The sequence below is a fragment of the Leucopleurus acutus genome (assembly GCF_964270905.1).
Source record: "Leucopleurus acutus genome assembly, chromosome: 18".
Taxonomy (NCBI): Eukaryota; Metazoa; Chordata; class Mammalia; order Artiodactyla; family Delphinidae; genus Leucopleurus; species Leucopleurus acutus.
Window position 1 is genome coordinate 74,782,940 of NC_139160.1, and position 21,513 is coordinate 74,804,452.

General features: G+C 37.2%; 1 protein-coding gene across 2 annotated transcripts; it reads left to right on the forward strand.

Annotated features, from left to right (window-relative positions):
• The first annotated feature begins 1,979 nt into the window (after positions 1-1,979).
• On the forward strand, positions 1,980-20,411 carry ABHD13 (abhydrolase domain containing 13). 2 transcript variants are annotated; one of them, XR_014326901.1, is made up of 3 exons: positions 2,093-2,197; positions 15,273-16,698; positions 17,379-20,411. XR_014326901.1 is itself a non-coding variant. In XM_082859423.1 (2 exons), exon 2 carries the CDS (start codon positions 15,293-15,295, stop codon positions 16,304-16,306), a length of 1,014 nt encoding a protein of 337 aa, XP_082715549.1. In that variant the 5' UTR covers positions 1,980-2,197; positions 15,273-15,292; the 3' UTR covers positions 16,307-20,411. The 2 variants fall into 2 exon arrangements, 1 of the variants encoding a protein (XP_082715549.1); XM_082859423.1 differs by having other exon boundaries at positions 1,980-2,197; positions 15,273-20,411.
• Positions 20,412-21,513: the final 1,102 nt, after the last annotated feature.

Here is a 21,513-nt window from a genome sequence, read left to right on the forward strand (position 1 = left end):
GGCATCTTCCCTCCCAAATCGTCTGCTGTTTCATTTAGGTGGAAAAATATGCTTCTGCAAAATTGTCTAAGGCAGTTCTTTCCTATTTGTTTTTCATGATGGTGCAACTGTGATGTCAGCTCTTGTCTCCTAACACAGAAATAACACATAATTCACAATAATACATAATTCATAATACACAGTTGCATACTCAGAAATCAACAATGGACTCCTAATTTCTATTCAAGGATTCAAAATAAAACTGTTCCACAAATCTCTCCTGAGCACCTACTATGATATTGTAAATTGTGCTACATACAGAGGACTGAGAAATGAAAACAACCCGAATCCTTTTGTGTGGCTTTCCAGGAGCTGTGGCTTTCTACCAGTATCTTGCTATGGTTTGTCCTCTTCCACCATGGAGAATTGAGAAATTATTCATAAACTGTAGGAAGAGACAACTTTTAGAATTACTTCATTTTAGCATAAAATATTATTGCTTTAAAATGAAAGTGAAATTTTGCTACAACAGGCTCTGAGAATACATTGGAGCTTTTAAGTGCCCTTAGGAGTTGTCTAATGTACAAAAGCCTCTTTTTACAAACTGACACACATTTAATCCACAGTACTAATTTGTAGTAAAGCTACACTTAGGGGTCCTTCTAGCTCAACAACAACTATATGTCACATCAGCTATGTTATCTGACTACTTTTCTAAAATCACTTGAGTCGTAAAGTCACATGGTACTGTTTTGTGGGTAATTTTTCCACCTACTAGTCAACTTAATTATCAATTCACTTTGGAGGAGCACCCAACAGTGTTAAGTTAGAGGACCCTCCACGTGCCCATCTTTTGCGAAGGCATTTGTGTACATTTCTGTACCCTGTTCAACATCTACTGAGCTTGTATAATGTCGGAGATTGCACTTTGTATTAGTGATATAAGAGGGGAACAAGGAAACCAGACAAACTCCAAGTTGTTTCAAATCCCCATCTCCAAGTTACCGTGTTATTTTAGCCTTCTGATGCTTGGTTCACAGAGAATCGAGTTTTTCATTGAGTATCGTCTAGAGTTGCTTTGATTATTAGTTTATTTGTGTAAGTGGTCGGTGTACCATGGTGGGTGGTGCTTATCAGATGATGCACCACCTGATAACAATTTCTGATAAAAATAGGAATTATTATCAAGAGCCTCTCTGACCTGGAGCTCTCAATTTGGTAGCAGATTCCAAGCTTTAAAAAACATTGTTACATATCCTCTGTATATATAATACAGGGTACAGAGAATAGGGAATGACGGGGGTGGGGTTAGACATCGATAAACAAACAATTGAGTACAATTTGCTGCGCAAGGCGGTTGTCAGTGAAGGTAATGACGCTCCAGTTTCAGGGGCCCATTTGTATGGTCACTTCCAAGGCCCTGGGAGGGGCCCTAGCAATGTCTTCACGGTCTTGTGCTTCTGTAAAATTTGCAAAAGTAAGGTAATGTTCCATTCTTTTTCTTTACAAGGGCCGTCTAAATGGTATAAGTTTCGGGCCTCATAAACCATGCATCCGCCCGTGACGGTCCACTCTGATAAAGGTAGGAGCGGTCTGGGTTGGGAGAAGACAAAAAGAGAAACAAAGTTAAGGAAGCGATTTAAGTGCCGGAACTCACTCCTATATCCTTAACAACCGACTGGGGCACACACCGCTTCTTCGGGAAGACATGCGTCCTACAGGCAGATCCGGCAGGCTCCGAGCTCTCACCCTAGAGGCCTCGGAGCGGGGGCGAGAGGCCTCCCGGTGATCGGAGGGAAGAAAGGCTACCGGACAACCCGCCGCTGGGTATCCGGCCCATCGCGAGCATGCGCGTGCCGGCGGCCCGTTCCCGCGGTATCTTGTCCGTCCGGGCCGCCGTCGCGGGTGGGGAAACTCCTCCGGCCGCGGTCTCTGCGCATGCCCGGGAGGGCGGGCCCGCTTCCCACTCCCGGGAGGAAGGCGAGAGCAGGTGATGTGGGAGCCGGCGGGAGTATTTGCCGGCTACACAGAGCGTGGGCCGGAAGTGGAGGAGCCGAGAGCGGCGCCGCGGGAGCTCCGGGCTACACCGTGGCGACGGCGGCGGCCCCTCGGCTGGAGGAGGACGATGAGGAGCGACGGAAGCGGCGCGGGGGGACGCTTCTCCGCGGCGCTGGGTTCCGAGTCCGCGGCCGACTGCGCAGCCTGCGAGCAGGTCTAAGTAAGTGCGGTGCGGGCCGCGGGGCCGCCGTGTCCCGGGGCCGCGGGGGGCGGCCGGCGAGGGCCTCCCGGGAGCGCGGGGCTGCGCGCCCAGGGCCGTGCGGGACCGGACGGAGCCCTCTCCGCAGCCTCGCCGGCCGAGGGGGGAGAAGCCCAAACAGACGCCGCTGTGGGAACCGAGGCGCGCCGATTCCCGACCGCCCTCCGGTGCGGCGCCGGGACGCTGTCCTAGAAGGTGTCTTAGAATTCGCTGTCAGTGGTGTTTCCAGTAACGTGTACAAACCGACGCGTGGACACCATCCATCCCCAGCCCAGCCCTCCCCCGCACACAGGAAAAGTGCAGCGAAAATCCCAGCTGCCAGGTGTGAGACATGGAGTAGTCCTGGCCCACTCAGGTCAAGAACAGGTTTAGACCCTGCGAATTCCATGGCAGGAACTTTGGGGTGTTTATGAAACGGGGCGGGAGCACCCCATAGAATTAAGTCAGTTTTGCTGTAGAGTCTTGTCAACATGTGTTTTCTGCAAAATGCATTACGAGAGTTCTTGCCCAAGGTATCAGAACCCCAAAGTCTTTTATTCGATAGCTCTTTGGTTTAGGTTCACCATGTTACAGTTACTGCATAGAAAGGCACAAGAAGATGTGGGCTTTAAGTTTTGATGCTTGGCTTTTCATGGATCCTCTCCTGGTATCTTTCGGCACGCGTTAAGAACTTGTGCGCAAGCGTGGGTTAATCTCGTATCTTTTGCTGAGAGGTTAAGTTTTATTCCACGAGCTAAGAACTCGTGGTTGACCCTCTAGTGGTACGTCATAATTGTCCTGCTTACGTCCTAGACTGCTCAATTCAGTAGCTGTTAATAGAGACTTACTGTGTGCCGGGCATTGCTCTGTCGACTGAAAATACGGATTTGCATAAAATGATGTCACTGTCATCCAGGAACTCACAGTCTCTGTAAAGCAGATGAATTACACTACGGCAGCGAGTGCCACCACATGAATTTGTACAAACTACAGGATGTGAAATGGTTGGCAGTAGGGAGTAGAGGACCAGGGAAGGCTTTCTGAAGGAGCTGCTACCTGAGCTGGGTTTTGACAGGAAAAAATAAGGCAGCGCCCTAATTCCTTCCTGTGTGCACCTACTCAGGTAATCTCCAGTGAGTCCTACCATTATTTCATCCGGGTCTAGCAGACCTTCGAGTTGTACTTACTCTGCTCTAGTAGATAGTAAAATGCTTTAACTTTTGTCTCGTACGAGTAGCTGCACGTATTAACATACTGTGTTACAGTTGATCGCAGCCGTGTTTCAATTACGTGCTTGACCCCCTTTTTACACGCCAGGAGACATATATTTAGAAAGCGTAAGTGAGTTGGCAGAAGCCACCCAGCCGTCAGCGTACGGAGCCTGAAAACGCCCTCGTTCCCACAGCACGGCGCTGCTTGCCATTGATAGGTCCTTTGCAATGATGAACGCGAGCCCGCTTATGAGTATCTGTACATACGGACCTTGGCGAGCCTCCTGGCTTCTCAGCCGCACCTCAGGCCCGAACGAGAGCATTTACTAACCAAGTTGTCCTGGGTCAACATTGTGACTTTAGAAGTGGGTACGGGAAACAATCCAACCTAACCTTTTTCCGGGATCTCTTCTCTCCGGTCGCTTACCTCAGGAAAATCTACTTCTGTTTCTCTGGTTTTCTTTAATTTAGAACTCGGTTGTTACTCAGAGATTATAAAATCTTTCTAATTATCGGTTAGTCACCTCAGGAATGTTTGAGGCCCTTATATACTCTTTTGAGAACAGACCTAAAAAAAAAAAAAGGGTTCTAGTTTTTCTATTTAAGATGTTTTCCCCCTCAAGTGATAGACTGCATAATAAATTATTACATTTTACGTTGCTGTTTCGTATAAGTCTCAACTCCTACAGCAGTATATTGTACTGGAATTGCAAAGCTGTAGTATATCCAGGGTGTGAACTGTGTGCATTTATGAGCTAGCCTGAGAATCTTACTTCTTCTGTAACACTGATTTTATAAGAAAATAAATTCCAAGTTTCACCCATTTAGTTAATAGTATTTAGAACACTATCCCGTCGTAAGTTGGAAAGGTCCTGAATTTCATTATCGGTTTTAATTCTTACATCACTGTTTGCATTTTTAGCCTTGTGGATCTATTTTTTTAACCCTTTTCTTTCTTTGATATTTATAATCTCAGAATAAATTGTGATTGACTTCCACAGTGACAAGAATCTGTTATCTTTGTTCTCTCAGAGTTGACTAGATTTGCGAAGTCTTCTGTGCTTCAGGCGAAAGGGAAAGCACAAAAATGCTACTAAGTTGCTGCCTGGTATAATGTTCCAGATGTCTGCTCAAGCCAATTGAAATCCCAGTTTAAATCCAGCATCTCCATAGGCAGTTACTGTTGATTTGTCCCATAGGACTATTAATACACACTTTTTCATTATTGATGACACGTGGGTAACCATTAGGGAAATAGATAATTCATCCTGTGGTGTCTCCAGCACACGGATAGTGGCTGTTTGTGTTTTCATTTCAGCTGTGCAGCTGGCATGGTTTCTTAACTTTCCAGTGCTTAGCAGAAAAGGAGATCCATTGATGCAGGAGGGCTGAATCTGCTTTCTCTGTTACTTGAAATGTGATTGGAAGCTGTGAATTCCCCCAGAGGATACCATTCTCCCCCTGTAATGCAGACGTTAGGCGTGACACATGAATTTGCTTTCCACTTTTTAGTCTTCCCTTGAACCTACACATGGTTTTGTCACTTGTTGGTATGTTTCTTTAATGTACGAGCAGTTTTTATTTTTAAACAAGATGTTCCTAAAATTATCAATCGAGATGGATATAAAGGCCTTTAAAATAATAGTACGTTTATGACTTCTTAAAATTGTATTTATAATTGGTTACTCTTCAGTCAGATTGTTTTTGGGGGAAGTCATATTTAATTCATGTATAGGTAAAACATCTTTTGTAGTTTTCAAAGACCTTTTACTGTTGGCAGAATCAGTAAATGAATATATACTGTGCAATACGATATAAACTTCTGCATTTAAAAAATAATGAGAATAATTAGCATTTACTTTTTTTTTTTGCGAGACAGTTCCAGCCTTCATTAAAGTATAATTTTGTCTGCGATTGAAAGAGTAACATATTTGTTCAGTTTACTCTGCTAGTATTATTGGGGCAGTCATAATTAAATGTATCCATTCCCATAGTTTGAGCTTTAGTTCTTGATATATCTAAGTTGTTAATCTTTATTTATTTTAAATTTTTGGATAAAATATTGCTAAATGAATAAATAAGTGGAATAGACAGCTGTTTGATGGAAAGTAAGAGAAATTCTTAACCCTAGAGTTGTACTTTGTCCTGTTTTTAAAAAATTGGCAAAAATTTCCCCATGGTTTCTTTAAGTATTCAAGCATAATGAAATCCAGAGATTACTAAAATTATGTTGTGAAGGACACATAGTTAAGGTTTTCTTTTTCTTTTGCTCTATGTAAGGACAGTGTGATCTTTCTCTAATTTTCCTTGGCCCCTCTATAATTAAATTTATGTTAGACATATACAGTTACATATGCCCATGATCCCTGAGTAGACCGAGGGCTACTGAGTAGATCATGAGCTACTTAGGAATAGGACTGCATATTTATAAGTTTTAAATAGTCTGTAGTGTCTGAGCACTGTGATTCAGATAGCAGGTGTCTGCAAGTATTGGTGGCGTTGTCTTTAATCTTGAAATACTATGATAAGATGCAATGGAATCTGATGAGGCTGGGAAACCAACCCTGGGACCATTTTGTGGTCTGGGCTGGGTTTGAGAACTCCCTTGGGGGACGTGTAGTTGTGTTCTGAGGACTCATATGATTGAAGGTGGGCATACGTTTGGTATTGATCTTTTTTTTTAAGCCTCAGCTTATTGAACAGTTATTTAAATATTTTTCCTTAGAAATGGAACCATTTGCGATCCTCCAAGTACATATATGAGGGAGCACATAAGGTGATTAAAGGAGGTCAGATGCACATGTTCATCACTCACTCAGTCGACTGGTCACTCAGCTCACCCTGTAACCAACATGGTGGTTCTGACAGCTTCACAGCTATAAATTGTTTATATTTTTAGCCTTAAATGGGTTATTGTCTACTTATATGGGCTGATATTTAAAGATAGGAAGCATATGGAGCAATAAAGGTGAACAAAACAAGTTAATGACTATAAAATTCTCAAGATGAGCATCATCAGATTTCTACTTTTCATTCATTTGCTCGAAGTACTTATGGAGTATAAAAAGATGCCACTAATATTTCAGAACCATGCTTTTAAAAAGAAAACAATCATAATTAGATTTACTTTGTCTATACATTACAATAAAAATTAGTCTTTTTCTTTGCGGTACGCGGGCCTCTCACTGTTGTGGCCTCTCCCGTTGCGGAGCACAGGCTCCTGATGCGCAGGCTCAGCGGCCATGGCTCACGGGCCCAGCCGCTCCGCGGCAGGTGGGATCTTCCCGGACCGGGGCACGAACCCGTGTCCCCTGCATCGGCAGGCGGACTCTCAACCACTGCGCCACCAGGGAAGCCCCTAGTCATGTTTTTAATAGATTATTTCTTGAGAAGTGTTCACTAATATCAGATGGCACCTCTAACCACTTCATCTAAATAAAAAGCACAAAAATTGTTTTTAAGGTTGATATTTTTTCATTCGGATATAAGACCTGTGCATGTTATAATAATGTACCTATTATTGATATTGTAACATAGTTAAATTTACTTTGCATGTTATTTTATATGTAGCCCTAGAATCAATTGTTTTTTAAAAAATATATTTGTTTACACGTCATGCTTTTCTGTTCATAATTAACATAAAGCATGTAAAACATCAGATGAGGAGGATTTCTTTAGTTTTGGGTAAGTCTGTGTTGTTAACGAAGCATCAGGTACTCAAGAAACAGATAAATTGAGATTATCGATGGAGTAGACATGGAGAATGGGCATAATTCATAAACAAGTATGATGGTTGGAGCCATGAGAAAGAATGAAATCCCTGAGGGAAAGAAAGGTAAATACACAGGGCCTTGGAAAATGCCAACATTTAGGGGTGGGTCAGAGCGAGAAACACAGGGATTTGATTATACTGGAAGCTGAGGAAGATTCCAGGTTTGGTGCTACTTAGGGGTACAGTGTTGCAGTGTGGATTGAGAAAAGTCCATTGGATTTATTAGTAAGTGAGGTTTGCTTTTTATGAAAGATCATCACAAGAGCTCATGCATCAGATCCTCTACTAGCGAGTAGTTAGCAGTTACTGGGGTGGTCGAAGCCATAGGTAGATGGGCTTTAGAGACATTTGATATGTGAGAGCTGGTGTGATAACTTGGCAAAGGTAGAATTGAGAAATGAGAATAAGTGAGGTACTTATTTAAGACGTAGGCATAAGATTAGAAACAGAGTAATAATGTAGAAGAAGAATGGCAGATGAAGGATATTGGTTGACCGAGCTTCTATGCTCTACAGGTCTAATGTTCTTTCCCTCTAAACAGCCTTTTTAATTAGTATAAACATTGATTTCACTTGGAGTACATTAAACTCAAATTTCTCTTTATTGTTTATGATGCTAAGATGTTATCAGCAGGTGCATTGCAGCATGCAAAAGAACCTGGCAAATAACCCATCTCTTCTGGCAACACATTTCATAAATTTTCCTCATAGGATGTACTTTTTTTTTTTTTTTTTTTGCGGTATGCGGGCCTCTCACTGTTGTGGCCTCTCCCGTTGCGGAGCATAGGCTCCGGACACGCAGGCTCAGTGGCCATGGCTCACGGGCCCAGCCGCTCCGCGCCATGTGGGATCTTCCCAGACCAGGGCTCGAACCCGTGTCCCCTGCAGTGGCAGGTGGATTCTTAACCACTGCGCCACCAGGGAAGTCCGAGAAAAGGTTTTGTTAACCCTTTATTCAAACTAATTTTTTGACAAAATAAGTGGAAAACTTACTGTTAGCTCTAGGATCTGTGCAGTGGACTGTACCGACGGCAATGTTCATTTTTATTGATCATCATAGCATCTGGGTTTATGTGAAGTTGTTTTTACATATCAGCAGATGGCTCTAGTAATTGTACTTTGTTGATAGTTTCAGCAAATTTATCAAAAAAAATCCTTCCTATATTGTTTGATAGATCCAGTTCCATTAAGAGCATGGAGGTGTGATACAGAAGTAGGAGCAGAAATTATTGGCTAATTGGATTATAGGAAAAATAAGGCAGTTCGTGCATGGAGGTCTCTTTCTAAACCGCCAATATGCCGTAATGTATTATAGAGAAGAGACACACACTCTAGAACAGTTTTTATTAACCTGTCCTTAAAATTGACATCTGTTTGATATTCCTCAAAATGAATTGATTTTATTGACTTCCACAGTTTAACAATCCATTGCAAATTACCTTTGTTTATCACAAAGTCATTTAATTAAGGCAGCTTTTCAGGAATGCTTTGTGGAAAACTGCAAGGTTAAATCCCTACTGTTCCTAACCAATAATGGACTCAGATATGCCATTTTTCTGGTGTCCAGTCTTAAATATATATGTCTGACGCTCAGAATGCAGTTGTGTTTTCTTAGAAATCTAATAATTCAGATACATTACTGGATTGTTCATTTAAAAAAAACATTTTAGTTTTGAATATATATAAAGTGCTGTACTACCCATAGGGATACAGTAGTGAAAAAGAAAAACACAGTTCCTGGCCTTACAAATTTAAATTCAATATTGTATGTTGAAAAGATTCTGAAGACGAAGCAGCTGTTATAGGAAATTACCAGTGATTTAAGAAGCATTCATACCATGAACGTAATGAGATTCTAAGAGACTCAGAAATAGTTAGATGCTTTGAAGTCAGAGATTAAGAGCTTTGGGTCAAAAAGGCTTGATTTCTCGTCTTGTCTCTAGCATTAATCAGCCTTGTAAACGTTAGCAAGTTGCTTCACCTCTCTACCTGTTTTTTTTTTTTCATCTGTAAAAGGGAAATAACATTACATGCTTCCTTAAGTTGTGAGGATTAAATGACTTAAATTGGAAAAATGAGTCAGCTGAAAATTAATGAAAATTGCTCAGACACTGTTACGCCCTCAGAGATGCCACCAGAGCATGAGGTATGCTGGGGACTGTGGTTCCTGACAGAGGAGCCCAGGAAGACGGCTGCTGTTATTCACTAACCATGATCACAGGGAGACCACACTTCTGTCCCAGCCTCACTTCACTTCGAAATATGTCATCTCAGCCAGTGAGCAGGTCTCTGGATATTGAGAGCTAGCGCATCAACAATTCCCTGTTCTGGGGTTAAAATGCCCTTAAATATTTCTGTAGTTACAAATGGGAGAGCTGGTTGGATCAACAGTGAGATGCTTGAGCAGAACTTATTTCAGAAGCTCTCACTGATCATGGATCCTGTCCTGTTCCCATCCTCTGGAAGAAAGAGGAGAAGGAAGAGCCCAGTGCGAGAGACCAAAAGGCTGATCTCTGTACAGAGCTTGTGATTTCTGGGGAAGAGCTCAGAAACTTGTTTTCAGGAAATTTCTCAACAAAAGATTTGACTGTCATGTGATGCTGGCATTTCTCATGTTCTCAGGCATTTCTCATTATATGAGGTTAGATTTACTGTGTACATTATAGAAAGACCTTTAAAAAATAGATGTTTTGCCATAATTTCCTATGAATGATTATAAATATATGCAAGCAACTGTGTGTTTAAAAAAGCAAATTTATCTTTAAACATCTAGTTGCAGTTCCCAAGAAGGACAGAATGAAATAAGATGATGTAAAAACAAAGATGATGGTAATGATGACAGTCATGGTAATGACGATAATAGCTGTTTACTGAGCCTTTTCTGTGAGTGAAGTCTTGTTTTGGAGGCAGCAAAAAAAAAAAAAAAAAAGAGGCTACTTTTTTAAAAAAGATATTTTTTCAAAGTTTGAAAATCGAAAACTTTATATAGTTTAATCTATATAGGTGGTTTGAATTTCAAAATATGCCCTGTCCATGTATTATGAGGTTTATGTTTTATTTAGAGTTGTATTAGTTTTTTATAAGAACTTTGATGTGAAAACTTGAGTCAATTCACTCCTGATTATCCAGGTTGTAGGAGTGCTTTGCCATGCCCTTATCAAATTCCTATATTTTTTTTTCTTATAGGTGCTTGGTAAGTTCTAATTTTGATGTTAATTCAAGCAGAACATGGTTAAGAATGTAGTAGTATAGCCAGAAATACTAGTCACAAAAGCAAATGAAGTTAATATATCTGTAACATTTGTAAATGCCTTTTTATTAATTTTATTTGATAATGCTGACCAGCTTTATAAATAGGCATTTTTAGAATTCTCATTCTACTGAAAAGGAAATTCAAACTGGAAATAACTGATAAACCCAAGATTATTTAACAAATATATGGTAGAGCAGACTTTAAGGGTGATGGAATTTTAGTGTTTTTTTCCTACTGTATCACCAAATAAGTGATATTTGAGTTACTCATCTCTCTGATACTTCTGCCATAAATGATTGGCTTGACTATGAAAAAAAGTACACTTTTTCCCTAAAGAAATATCTTAAATGGTATCTTATTTTCCAAATGACACAGTGCCTTAGTATATTTGTATGTTATATCCCAAACCTTGTTAATCCTAATCATTATACAAAAATTATTTTATTTTGATGTATAAAGTAAATGCCAGTCTGTTTTCAAATTTTCCTAATATAACTTCTGGGTACAAATAAAAATCATTCTCTTAAAGAAATAAAATTAAGTAAGCATTAGATGAAAAACTTAAGTGCTCAGATGTGTTGTTCAGACTTATCCACTACAGTGAAGGATTATAGAGTAGCCCTGTATAATTTAAGCTGTTGATGAATAGTGGTCAGAGATTGTAAACAGCATTGATTTTTGACCTGGAACAGTTATTCAGTATTCAGTGTAATTGGCTTATTTGGCTGCTGTAGTGTAGCCTCTTTCAATCTGGTTCTTATCCAGGTCTGACACCTAATGCTCAGGTATTGCTTCTCTAGTTGTTAAGCTTGGATTTTTGTTTTACCTCACATACCTGCTTTTCTCTGGCTTAACATAGTGCTTATTGTAATAAAACTTGCTGCAACTGGGTGGCAGTGTTGATTTTAGAGAAACTTCAGAAAAATGCTACACTGTTGGTTTATGTTCAAAGAGAGTTATTTGAACGCAAATTCAGATTCGAAGGTCCATGTTTAGCAGAATAGTAAAATATTTTTGATGAGATTATAATGAAAAATCGAATCTATTAAATTGTCTAACTCATCTTTGTAGCCAGTATAATTTAACTGGGTTTTCAATGTTTAAATTAATTTGATGAACTAAAATGCCACATTTATTAGCTTATGACATACAGTAAAATTTTATAAAGATAAGTCATTAACAGTTATTTATTAAATTTAAGAATAACTTCTTTATGGTAGTTTTGTTAGTGAGTAAAAGAGAATGTAATTTTTAAAAATGGTAAATATATAAGTAAATGAGTACTACATAAGCAAAATTGTAACATCTCACCTCTTGTGCCTTTTTAAGACAACACACATAAACTTTATTTGATAACAAAAACAATGACTTCTGAAAGCTTTTCTTTTGTATTTTCTTTACATCAGTTATAGTTTTTAGCAAACTTTAAAAAGATTTTTCTCCAGTAAGTCGTTTTCTTCATTTATCTCTGGTTCTGAAATAGAATTTCTGTGTCTTTGTTTCACACTTATCCCCCAAGTGTTTATGGCCTTATCAGTATACTGTAGCAATTTTTGTTGACCCGCTGGTATGAAATTGCAGTGAGGGCTCTATAAAAGATTGAGCATATTTCACAGTATTAACTACCTAAAGTTTCTTTTTAATCAGATATGAAAGACAAATTATTAGACTTTTTCTTAAAAATAATACAATATTAGAAACTAGTGTTCCATTTAAATTATTTTTTAAATTTAGCTGTGAGAACCTCCAAATAGAAGGGAACATATTTTATATTTTTTATTTTAGTTGAATTATAATTTTTTTCTATAATGTGAAAAAGAAAATTGACAATAAATTCTATTGGATTGGTCTTGATAGGTTAGAATCTGTTAACTACCTCTTTAATAAAATTTGCCCTCAACCTACCTAGCTCAGTAAAGTTGTTTTGGGTCCATCTCCTAGAGAAATGGAAACAAAAGCAAAAATAGACAAATGGGACTTAATTAAACTTAAAAGCGTTTGCACAACAAAGTAAATCATAAACAAAACGAAAAGACAGCCTATGGACTGGGAGAAAATATTTGCAAACCATGAGACCAACAAGGCCTTAATTTCCAAAATATACAAACAGTTTATACTGCTCAATATCAAAAAAAACCCCAAAACCCTCAACCCAATCCAAAAATGGGCAGAAGACCTAAATAGACATTTCTCCAAAGAAGACATACAGGTGGCCAGTGGCACATGAAAAGATGCTCAGCATCACTAATTATTAGAGAAATGCAAATCAAAACTACAATGAGGTACCACCTCACACTGATCAATCAAAATGACCATCATCAAAAAGTCTACAAATAATAAATACTGAAGAGGTTGTGGAGAAAAGGAAGCTCTCCTAAACTGTTGGTGAGAATGTAAATTGGTGCAGCCATTATGGAGAACACGATGGAGGTTCCTTAAAAACTAAATATAGAATTACTCTATGATTGAGCAGTCTCATTCCTGGGCATATATCCAGAAAAGACGAAAACTGTAATTCAAAGAGATGGATGCACCCCAGTGTTCATAGCAGTGCTATTTACAATAGCCAAGACGTGGAAGCAGCCTAAATATACATCAACAGATGAATGGATAAAGAAGATGTGGCATACACACACACACACACACACACACACACACACACACACACTGGAATATTATTCAGCCCCCAAAATGAATGACATAATGCCATTTGTAGCAACATGAATGGACCTAGAGATTATCATGTTAATTGAAGTAAGTCAGACAGAGAAAGACACCGTATGGTGTCACTTATATGTGGAATATAAAAAAATTATACAAATGAGTTTATTTACAAAACAGAAATAGACTCACAGATATAGAAGGCAAACTTATGGTTACCAAAGGGGAAAGAGGGGGAGATAAATTGGGAATTTGGGATTAACAGGTATACACTGTTAGATAAACAAGGACTTACTATGTAGCCCAAGATACATTCAATATCTTGTAATAACATTATGGAAAAGAATGGAAAAAAATCTGAAAAAGTTATATATGTGTGTGTGTGTATGTATGTATCTATATATAACTGAATCACTTTGCTGTACACCTAAAACATTGTAAGTCAACTATATTTCAATTTAAAGAAAGAATAAAATATCAAGGAATAAATTTAACCAAGGAGGTAAAAGAATTGAACACTGAACACTATAAGACATTAATGAAAGAAATTGAAGGATACACAAGAAAGTGGAAAGGTATTTGGTACTCATGGATTGGAAGAATTAATATTGTTCATACTGCCCAAAGCAGTCTACAGATTCAGTACAATCCCTATCAAAATTCCAGTGGCATTTATCTCAGAAATAAAACAAATAATCCTAAAATTTGTATGGAACTACAAAAGACCCTGAATAGTCAAAGTATTCTTGAGAAAGGAAAACAAAGGTGGAGACATCATGCTTTCTGATTTCAAACTATATTACAAAGCTATAGTAATCAGAACAGTATGGTATTGGCATTAAAAACAAACACATAGATCAGTGGAACAGGATAGAGAGCCCAGAAATAAACCCACACATAATATGTCAATTTATGACAAAGAATATACAATGAGGAATGGACAGTTTCTTCAATAAATGATATTGGGTAAACTGGGTAGCCACATGTGGAAGAATGAAACTGGACTACTGTTTTACACCATACAGAAAAATTAACTCAAAATGGATTAAAGTCATGAAATTTAGCACTAACTCAAAAAGATATATGCACCACCATGTTTACTATAGCATTATTTACTATAGCCAGGATACAGAGACAACCTAGGTGTTCATTGATGGATGAATGAATAAAGAAAATGTGGGATGTGTCTGTGCGTACACACACACAATGGAGTATTATTCATCCATTAAAAAGGAGGACATTTTGCCGTATATAACAACATGGATAGATCTTGAGGGCATTATACTAAGTAAGTCAGAGAAGGACAAATACTGTATGATCTCACTTATGTGTAGATTCTGAAAACAAACAAAACAACCCCATACTCATAGATAGAGAGAACATATTGGTTGTTGCCAGAAGCTGGGGGTAGTGAGCAAAATAAAAGAAGTGGGTCAAAAGGTATAAACTTAACAGTTGTAAAATAAGTCATGGGGATGTTATGTACAGCATGGTGACAAGTTAATACTGTATTGCATGTTTGAAAGTTGCTAAGCATAGATCTTAAAAGTTCTCATCACAAGAAAAAGATTTTGTAACTATGTATAGAGATGGATGTTAACTAGATTTATTGTGATCATTTTGCAGTATATACAGATATTGAATCATTATGTTGTACACCTGAAATTAATATGGTATATGTCAGTTTTACCTCAAATTAAAAAGTTGCCCTCACCTTACCTAGCTGACCAGTGGGTGCACCAGGAGCATTAGAAGCATGCTCTTGGTCTCCAGGCTCTTCTGTCGGCAAAGCTGGGACACGGCCAATCCACTTATGCTGCAGAGTGTTTGTTCCCTCATATAAAAAATTGGGAACATGGCATCAACTTATTTTTCTGTCAAATCAAGGAGAATACATGAATGAAAGTACCTGCATTTTTTTTTAAGAAAATGAATATAGTTTGATGAATATTTGTGTTTCATATATACAGCAGTGGAGGGAGAAAGGAGACCTTGAGAACTGAAGGGATGAAGAAAATTAGAACAATCGATTTTGTGGATGGATTGATGTAGGTTTCCAAGGATTCACCTAGTACCATGATTTATTACATCATGGATCTAACTTTTAAAATAATAGATGTATGTTGAATTACTGATTCTCCCTATCTCTGTCTCTCTTCAGGACGCTTACGGAGAGCCACAATGGAAAAGTCCTGGATGCTGTGGAACTTTGTTGAAAGATGGCTAATAGCTTTGGCTTCATGGTCTTGGGCTCTCTGCCGTATTTCTCTTTTACCTTTAATAGTGACTTTCCATCTGTATGGAGGCATTATCTTACTTTTGTTAATATTCATATCAATAGCAGGTATTCTCTATAAATTCCAGGATGTATTGCTTTATTTCCCAGAACAGCCATCTTCTTCACGCCTTTATGTTCCCATGCCGACTGGTATTCCACATGAAAACATTTTCATCAGAACCAAAGATGGAGTGCGTCTAAATCTTATTTTGATAAGATACACTGGAGACAATTCGCCCTATTCCCCAACTATAATTTATTTTCATGGGAATGCAGGCAACATAGGTCACAGGTTACCGAATGCATTGCTTATGTTGGTTAACCTCAAAGTTAATCTTTTGCTTGTTGATTATCGAGGATATGGAAAAAGTGAAGGAGAAGCAAGTGAAGAAGGACTCTACCTAGACTCTGAGGCTGTGCTGGACTACGTGATGACCAGACCTGACCTTGACAAAACAAAAATTTTTCTTTTCGGCCGTTCCTTGGGAGGGGCAGTAGCTATTCATTTGGCCTCTGAAAATTCACATAGGATTTCAGCCATCATGGTGGAGAACACATTTTTAAGCATACCGCATATGGCCAGCACTTTATTTTCATTCTTTCCAATGCGTTACCTTCCTTTATGGTGCTACAAAAATAAATTTTTGTCCTACAGAAAAATCTCTCAGTGCAGAATGCCTTCTCTTTTCATCTCTGGACTCTCTGACCAATTAATCCCACCAGTGATGATGAAGCAACTTTATGAACTTTCCCCATCTCGGACTAAGAGATTAGCCATTTTTCCTGATGGAACTCATAATGATACATGGCAATGCCAGGGTTACTTCACTGCCCTTGAACAGTTCATCAAAGAAGTAATAAAGAGTCATTCTCCTGAAGAAATGGCAAAAACTTCATCTAATGTAACAATTATATAATGTTTTTCTTTTTGATTAATGCACTGTATTTTAATTTGTGCAGAATGATAAAGAATGTTCCTTTCTGGAAGTGTGTTATATCTGTACTTGTCTGAAGAGTGACATTAAACTTTGAAAGGACTTCAGTGCTCCTCTAAAATGATCCAAATAGTTTTTTACATTTGAAGGACTATAATTATTGGGATTTCCTACATTTTCATCGAACCTTTCAATATGGTTATGTATCCATATCTTTAGTTTAGTATGCTATCATAATAGCATATTCAGAAGTTTCTTGTTGCTGAAGTTGTGTAATCTACGTGACACTTAGATTAATGACTAAGTGTGGAAGGAGACATGTAAACAAGAAACCTTTGGGTATTATTCCTTTAGTAAATATTGGGACAATCATGGTAAGCAAACTTAGTTCTGTAATTGCATTTTTCACCTTAAAAATGAAATGCATGATGGTATTTTATTCCTTGACTTATGCAATGCAATGTTTTTAATGTAAATACTGGTCATATACCAATGTATATGGTAACCTGGGTTATATCTATTTTTATGTAAACTCTATTTTGTTTTTAGCAAGAAATGAAATTGAGGCCTATGTGCAGGTTGCCATTGAATTTTGCTCTGGTGAATGCTGAGATCCAGCTTTTTCTTACAAATAAATGGGACCCCATTTTCCAATATAACCGTACCGTGTTTTGTTAGGTACAGTCTGGATCATGGCATGTAAAAATAGAAATTGAGAATTTTACTGCAGCTTTGATGTGCATATTTGAACTTTTTAACATTTGTAATTTTGGTGGCAAAGAGAATTTTAGCTTCTGTCGATTTTGTAAGTCTACAGCTGAACCACTAATAGCAGTCATAATGAAGATTAGAATCTGTTTAAGAATTAGGAAGTCTTATCATTACATTATTGTACATACTATTTTACAAGAATTCCCACATTTCATTTTTAAGTCCAAGTATCTAGGTATATCTGTCCCACTAAAGCCAGGATATCATTTATTGGACTTTCTGAAAATAAAAGTTACAAAAACAAAAGTAAATGAAAACTATATTCTTTGGTCTGATGTTTCAGTTATGAAATAGAAGAACTGCATCAAAAGACAGCTTTAGGAAGTCTTATTTATTTTCTACATGTGAGAATGTGCGGATAAAGGAACTCTAGAGCTTTTGATCACAGAACCTGTGACCACATTTAACAATTAAATGGCTGTAAGTGGGAAGTAGTATTTCGACATATAGAAGGTAAGAAAAATCTTATTTAAAAAAACAGCCCCTTAATCCTTACAGGATTTACCTTAAGATATATAAGCTAAGTTGTTTCAAGCAGTCCTCAAAAATTAGATGTAATTGAGCTCTGTACGTTATGTCAGCTTTAACATATGATATTCTGAGTATTTTAGCTATATTTATTGGCTTTGTGCAAGCAGCTAGGGCAGAGAAATAATGGGTCAGTAATCTTGACCTTAATTGAAACTCTTTCCATAGAGATAGGGCTAGAAATACTTTTGCCAAATAACATTCTTATCATTCACTTTATGTCAGTATTTAGAAAAAAAATAAATTATAGCAAGTATGATTTCTAAAGGATAATGTTTTCTATAAATTGTAAAAACATCATGCGTTTTTAAAAAAAGTTGGAAACGCGTATCATGGAAGGTGTATTTTGTATTTATAAATTCACTACAATTAAAGGCTACTTTTCATCTTGTCAATCATAGCTATATAGAATGACTATCCTAAATAGTAATGTATTAACAAGAACGTTAATACAACAAAATGTAGTGTATTTAGACATGAGTTTACATGGCACACCTTAGACTTGTATCATTCTTTAAAGTTTACAAAGTACCTTATGTTTTCATGTGATGATTTAGTCTAGTACACTATGGAGGAATTTATCAACTTTAGTTATAAATATTATGCTGATGAAGTATAAAAAGCTTTTTCTTCATCAGTGTTTTGTTTTATGCTGCTTTTTTTTTTTTTTTTTTTTTTAGTACTCCAGGTTTATTAACAATCCCCCCCCTCTTCTTTTTGACCCAGGACTTCAGAAGTTGTGGAGTACATGTGTCCCATCCCTACCTTCATTCTCCTCTTTGGGTTGAGGAGCCTTTCTTTCTGCAACAAAAGGAAAAGGTGTCTAGGGTTGTAGCACATCTTTCCTTCCTAGTTTCCTTCTGTATTTGAGACTGGTTCCTTAGATGGGAAGAGAGTAGAAGACAAACTCCTATTATCAGGGGTCCGTGAAGCCTGTGGCATCATTTTTTTAAAGCATGTCTAATACTGTGGCCAAAGCAATTGGTCTTAATAAAACGTGAGTTCTTCATGAGTCACACCTTCGTTTGGACTCATCTCTTAGTGGGAATAGGTGTGTGTCCATCTTGTTTATTAATTTCTGGCTCATTGATGTAAGAGCAGCTGTAGGAGTTTCTGAATGAGTTTTTAAGTTATTAAGCTACTGGAATTTGGAAACCCTAGAGTGATTTTAAATATGGCAAGAAAAAATCCGTTGAGATCAAAATCCATTATTTTAAAAGGGATTATTGGGGGTAAAATGGCAAGAAAGATCCTAAAAAAAGATATTACAAAATACAGGAAAAAATCATTTGTAACAGATAAAAGAATACTAATAGGATAGAAACAACTGGAAAGGGAAATGTGACATCGTTCTTAAATGTAGATCTAGGAAATAATTAGCTGGTGAGGTTGGTGAAAAGGAAGCATAACATGTAAAACAGATCATTTGAACTCAAGGTGTTTCTAACGGAGAAGGCAACTGGAGCACCTGATACTGCATCTACCCTATGTTTTTGCAAACACTTTGACTGTAAAATTGGTGGTTTCGTTAAAATGGTGTTCTGAAATTTGTTATGGGGCAGCTTAAATTTATCTTTTCATGACTGTAGACAGTTGAGAATAACCCAAATTCTACCTTTGGTAATGCGTCACCAGATTAATGATACCATAATATTTATTGAGAATCATACCACCTGATGCTTTCATACTCATTTCTTTTGTTTATAAGATTTGGTTTGAGGTGGGTATGGGCTTGTTTGGTGGAATTAAAGAATGAAGGCCATACTCAATTTTATATAAACTATCATGCAAGCCCAGCCAAAGTGTAGTTTTTGACTGAGTCCTGTCCTTGAGGTTAGGAATAAATAAGGTAAACCTTAAAAGAGGGTGTCGCAGAAGTCACTTTTTAAATTAGACTATGATTGAGATATACTGAAAACCTCCACTGACCTCTCCCCTCTCTGTTTTTCTTATTATGTTTGACAGCAATTATGGAGAAAGAAATGTGAAAAGAATTAGTCATAATGCTTTTGGATTATCCTTAAATTTATGTATTTTCATATCACTCAGGTAAAGTTGGGAAATGACAGAGCACAGACATATTTTTAAAATCAGAGTAGAAAATAAAAAGCACTTCTGTTGACTTATATTGCCATATGCGCACATCATCTCAGCTAATCAGAAATAGTATATTCATTTGTATGACAAAATAAATGCATTCATCCTAATAGTAGTCAACACATTTTGCCAGATGGTGCAAATATACCTCCATTTATATTTTGTATCTTAAAAATGTAGTTTAACAATAGGACTGTGTGTAAGAGACACTTTTTTTACGAAAAGTGTCATATATACATATGTAACAGGGATGAGTGTGTGTTGTTTAACATCATTTATAACAGAATTTCTGTCAGTACTCCATATACTGAAAATTCAAGTTGTTTTCAACTTCTTCAAATACGTTCAGGATAAAATAAGTTAACCCAATTTCATAATGTAAATCATATTTTTGTTATTTGCCATATTTTATTTGAAGCAGTGATAAAATTTTATAACTCAAATCTGAATGTTATAGTACATTATGTGCTAATCATGGCAAAAGCGAACATTTACATTTGTGTTTTTACAATAAATTTCTTTTAAAATACACTTTCTATTTTTCTGTACTGACATATGCAATAAATTGATACATTAAAAGTTTGATTAATGTCTTAAGATAGTTTGTATTCAGTCTTTTCTATTAACCTAGATTATATGGTAGGACATTAAAGCTTCCTTAATGATCAAATAAACTCCTGAATTTGTTCAGAAATTAATTTTTATTGTACTAATGGTGTGAATAAAAAGTAGAAGTTAGATTTACTTTCCCTTTCCTCGTATTTTTCTCTCACATACATTTCATTTAGGCTAATATTAAATATTTTCTATATGTGAACTGCTGGTGAATGAATAGACCCAAAGCATTTGATTAGTTACATTAATCTAGGAATCAATAGATTTTAACTGTTCATGGTCATGTTGTCTTGAGATTTCATAAAGTGCCCTTTTATGAAATTATGCTTTTTTTTCCTCTTATTATACTGTGTTAATGATTTGGGATGATTACAAAAATGGCCTAATATTCATTCGACCTTTAGGGGGCTGTAGCTTGCTTTCCTTAACCAGAAATTTGCATGCTTAAATAGTGTCACAACCAGCTGGATGATAGGAAATGTATGACAAACCTTAAATGGCCCCCTGTAAGTGCAGATGAAGAATTCACCTAGTGGAGACCATTTTTCCATGGGTAGATCTGGTGGGAAGAAGCATCCCTCATGTACTTCCCTGAGAGATCACCAACCTGAATCCTTTAGATAACTAGTTCTTATTTTCAAGTGATAATTTTTTCACATTCCTATTTCACTCTTCAACTCCTGCTTTACATCCTAAAGATGATGAGCAGTTGGATCTGGTTAGAGACTGTTAACTCCTGTCTTATTAAGGGGAAGGGAGGGAAAAGATACCTTTTGAATACCTACAAGTGTAGAACGTGTTAATGTCATTGAACCCTCACAGCAAACTGTCTAGTAATTTACATATAAAACTCCCATTTTATAATAAATGAGCTCAGAGTGATTCAGTAATGTGCTCAAGATTACCCAGAATGGAGCTGGGATCTGAATGTATCTCCAGTTCTAAATCTAGGACAATTGCACATTCCCTCATTTACTCAGTGAAACAACTTGTTTTTATCCATGTTGGAGTTGATTTAAGACATTGAAATGAAATTAAAAGTGGCTATGTATAGAAAATTAGGAATATACAAGAAACTACACTTTTTTCAAAGTAGTTAAATGTATGTTCCTGCAGGAAAATGTAGAAGTTAATTAACCTCATAAGACTTCTCATCCTCTTTCCTCAGCCTTTTATAG

Excerpts from the sequence above, each read along its gene's own strand:
- ABHD13 (XM_082859423.1), top strand. The coding sequence starts at position 15,293 with ATGGAAAAGTCCTGGATGCTGTGGAACTTTGTTGAAAGATGGCTAATA.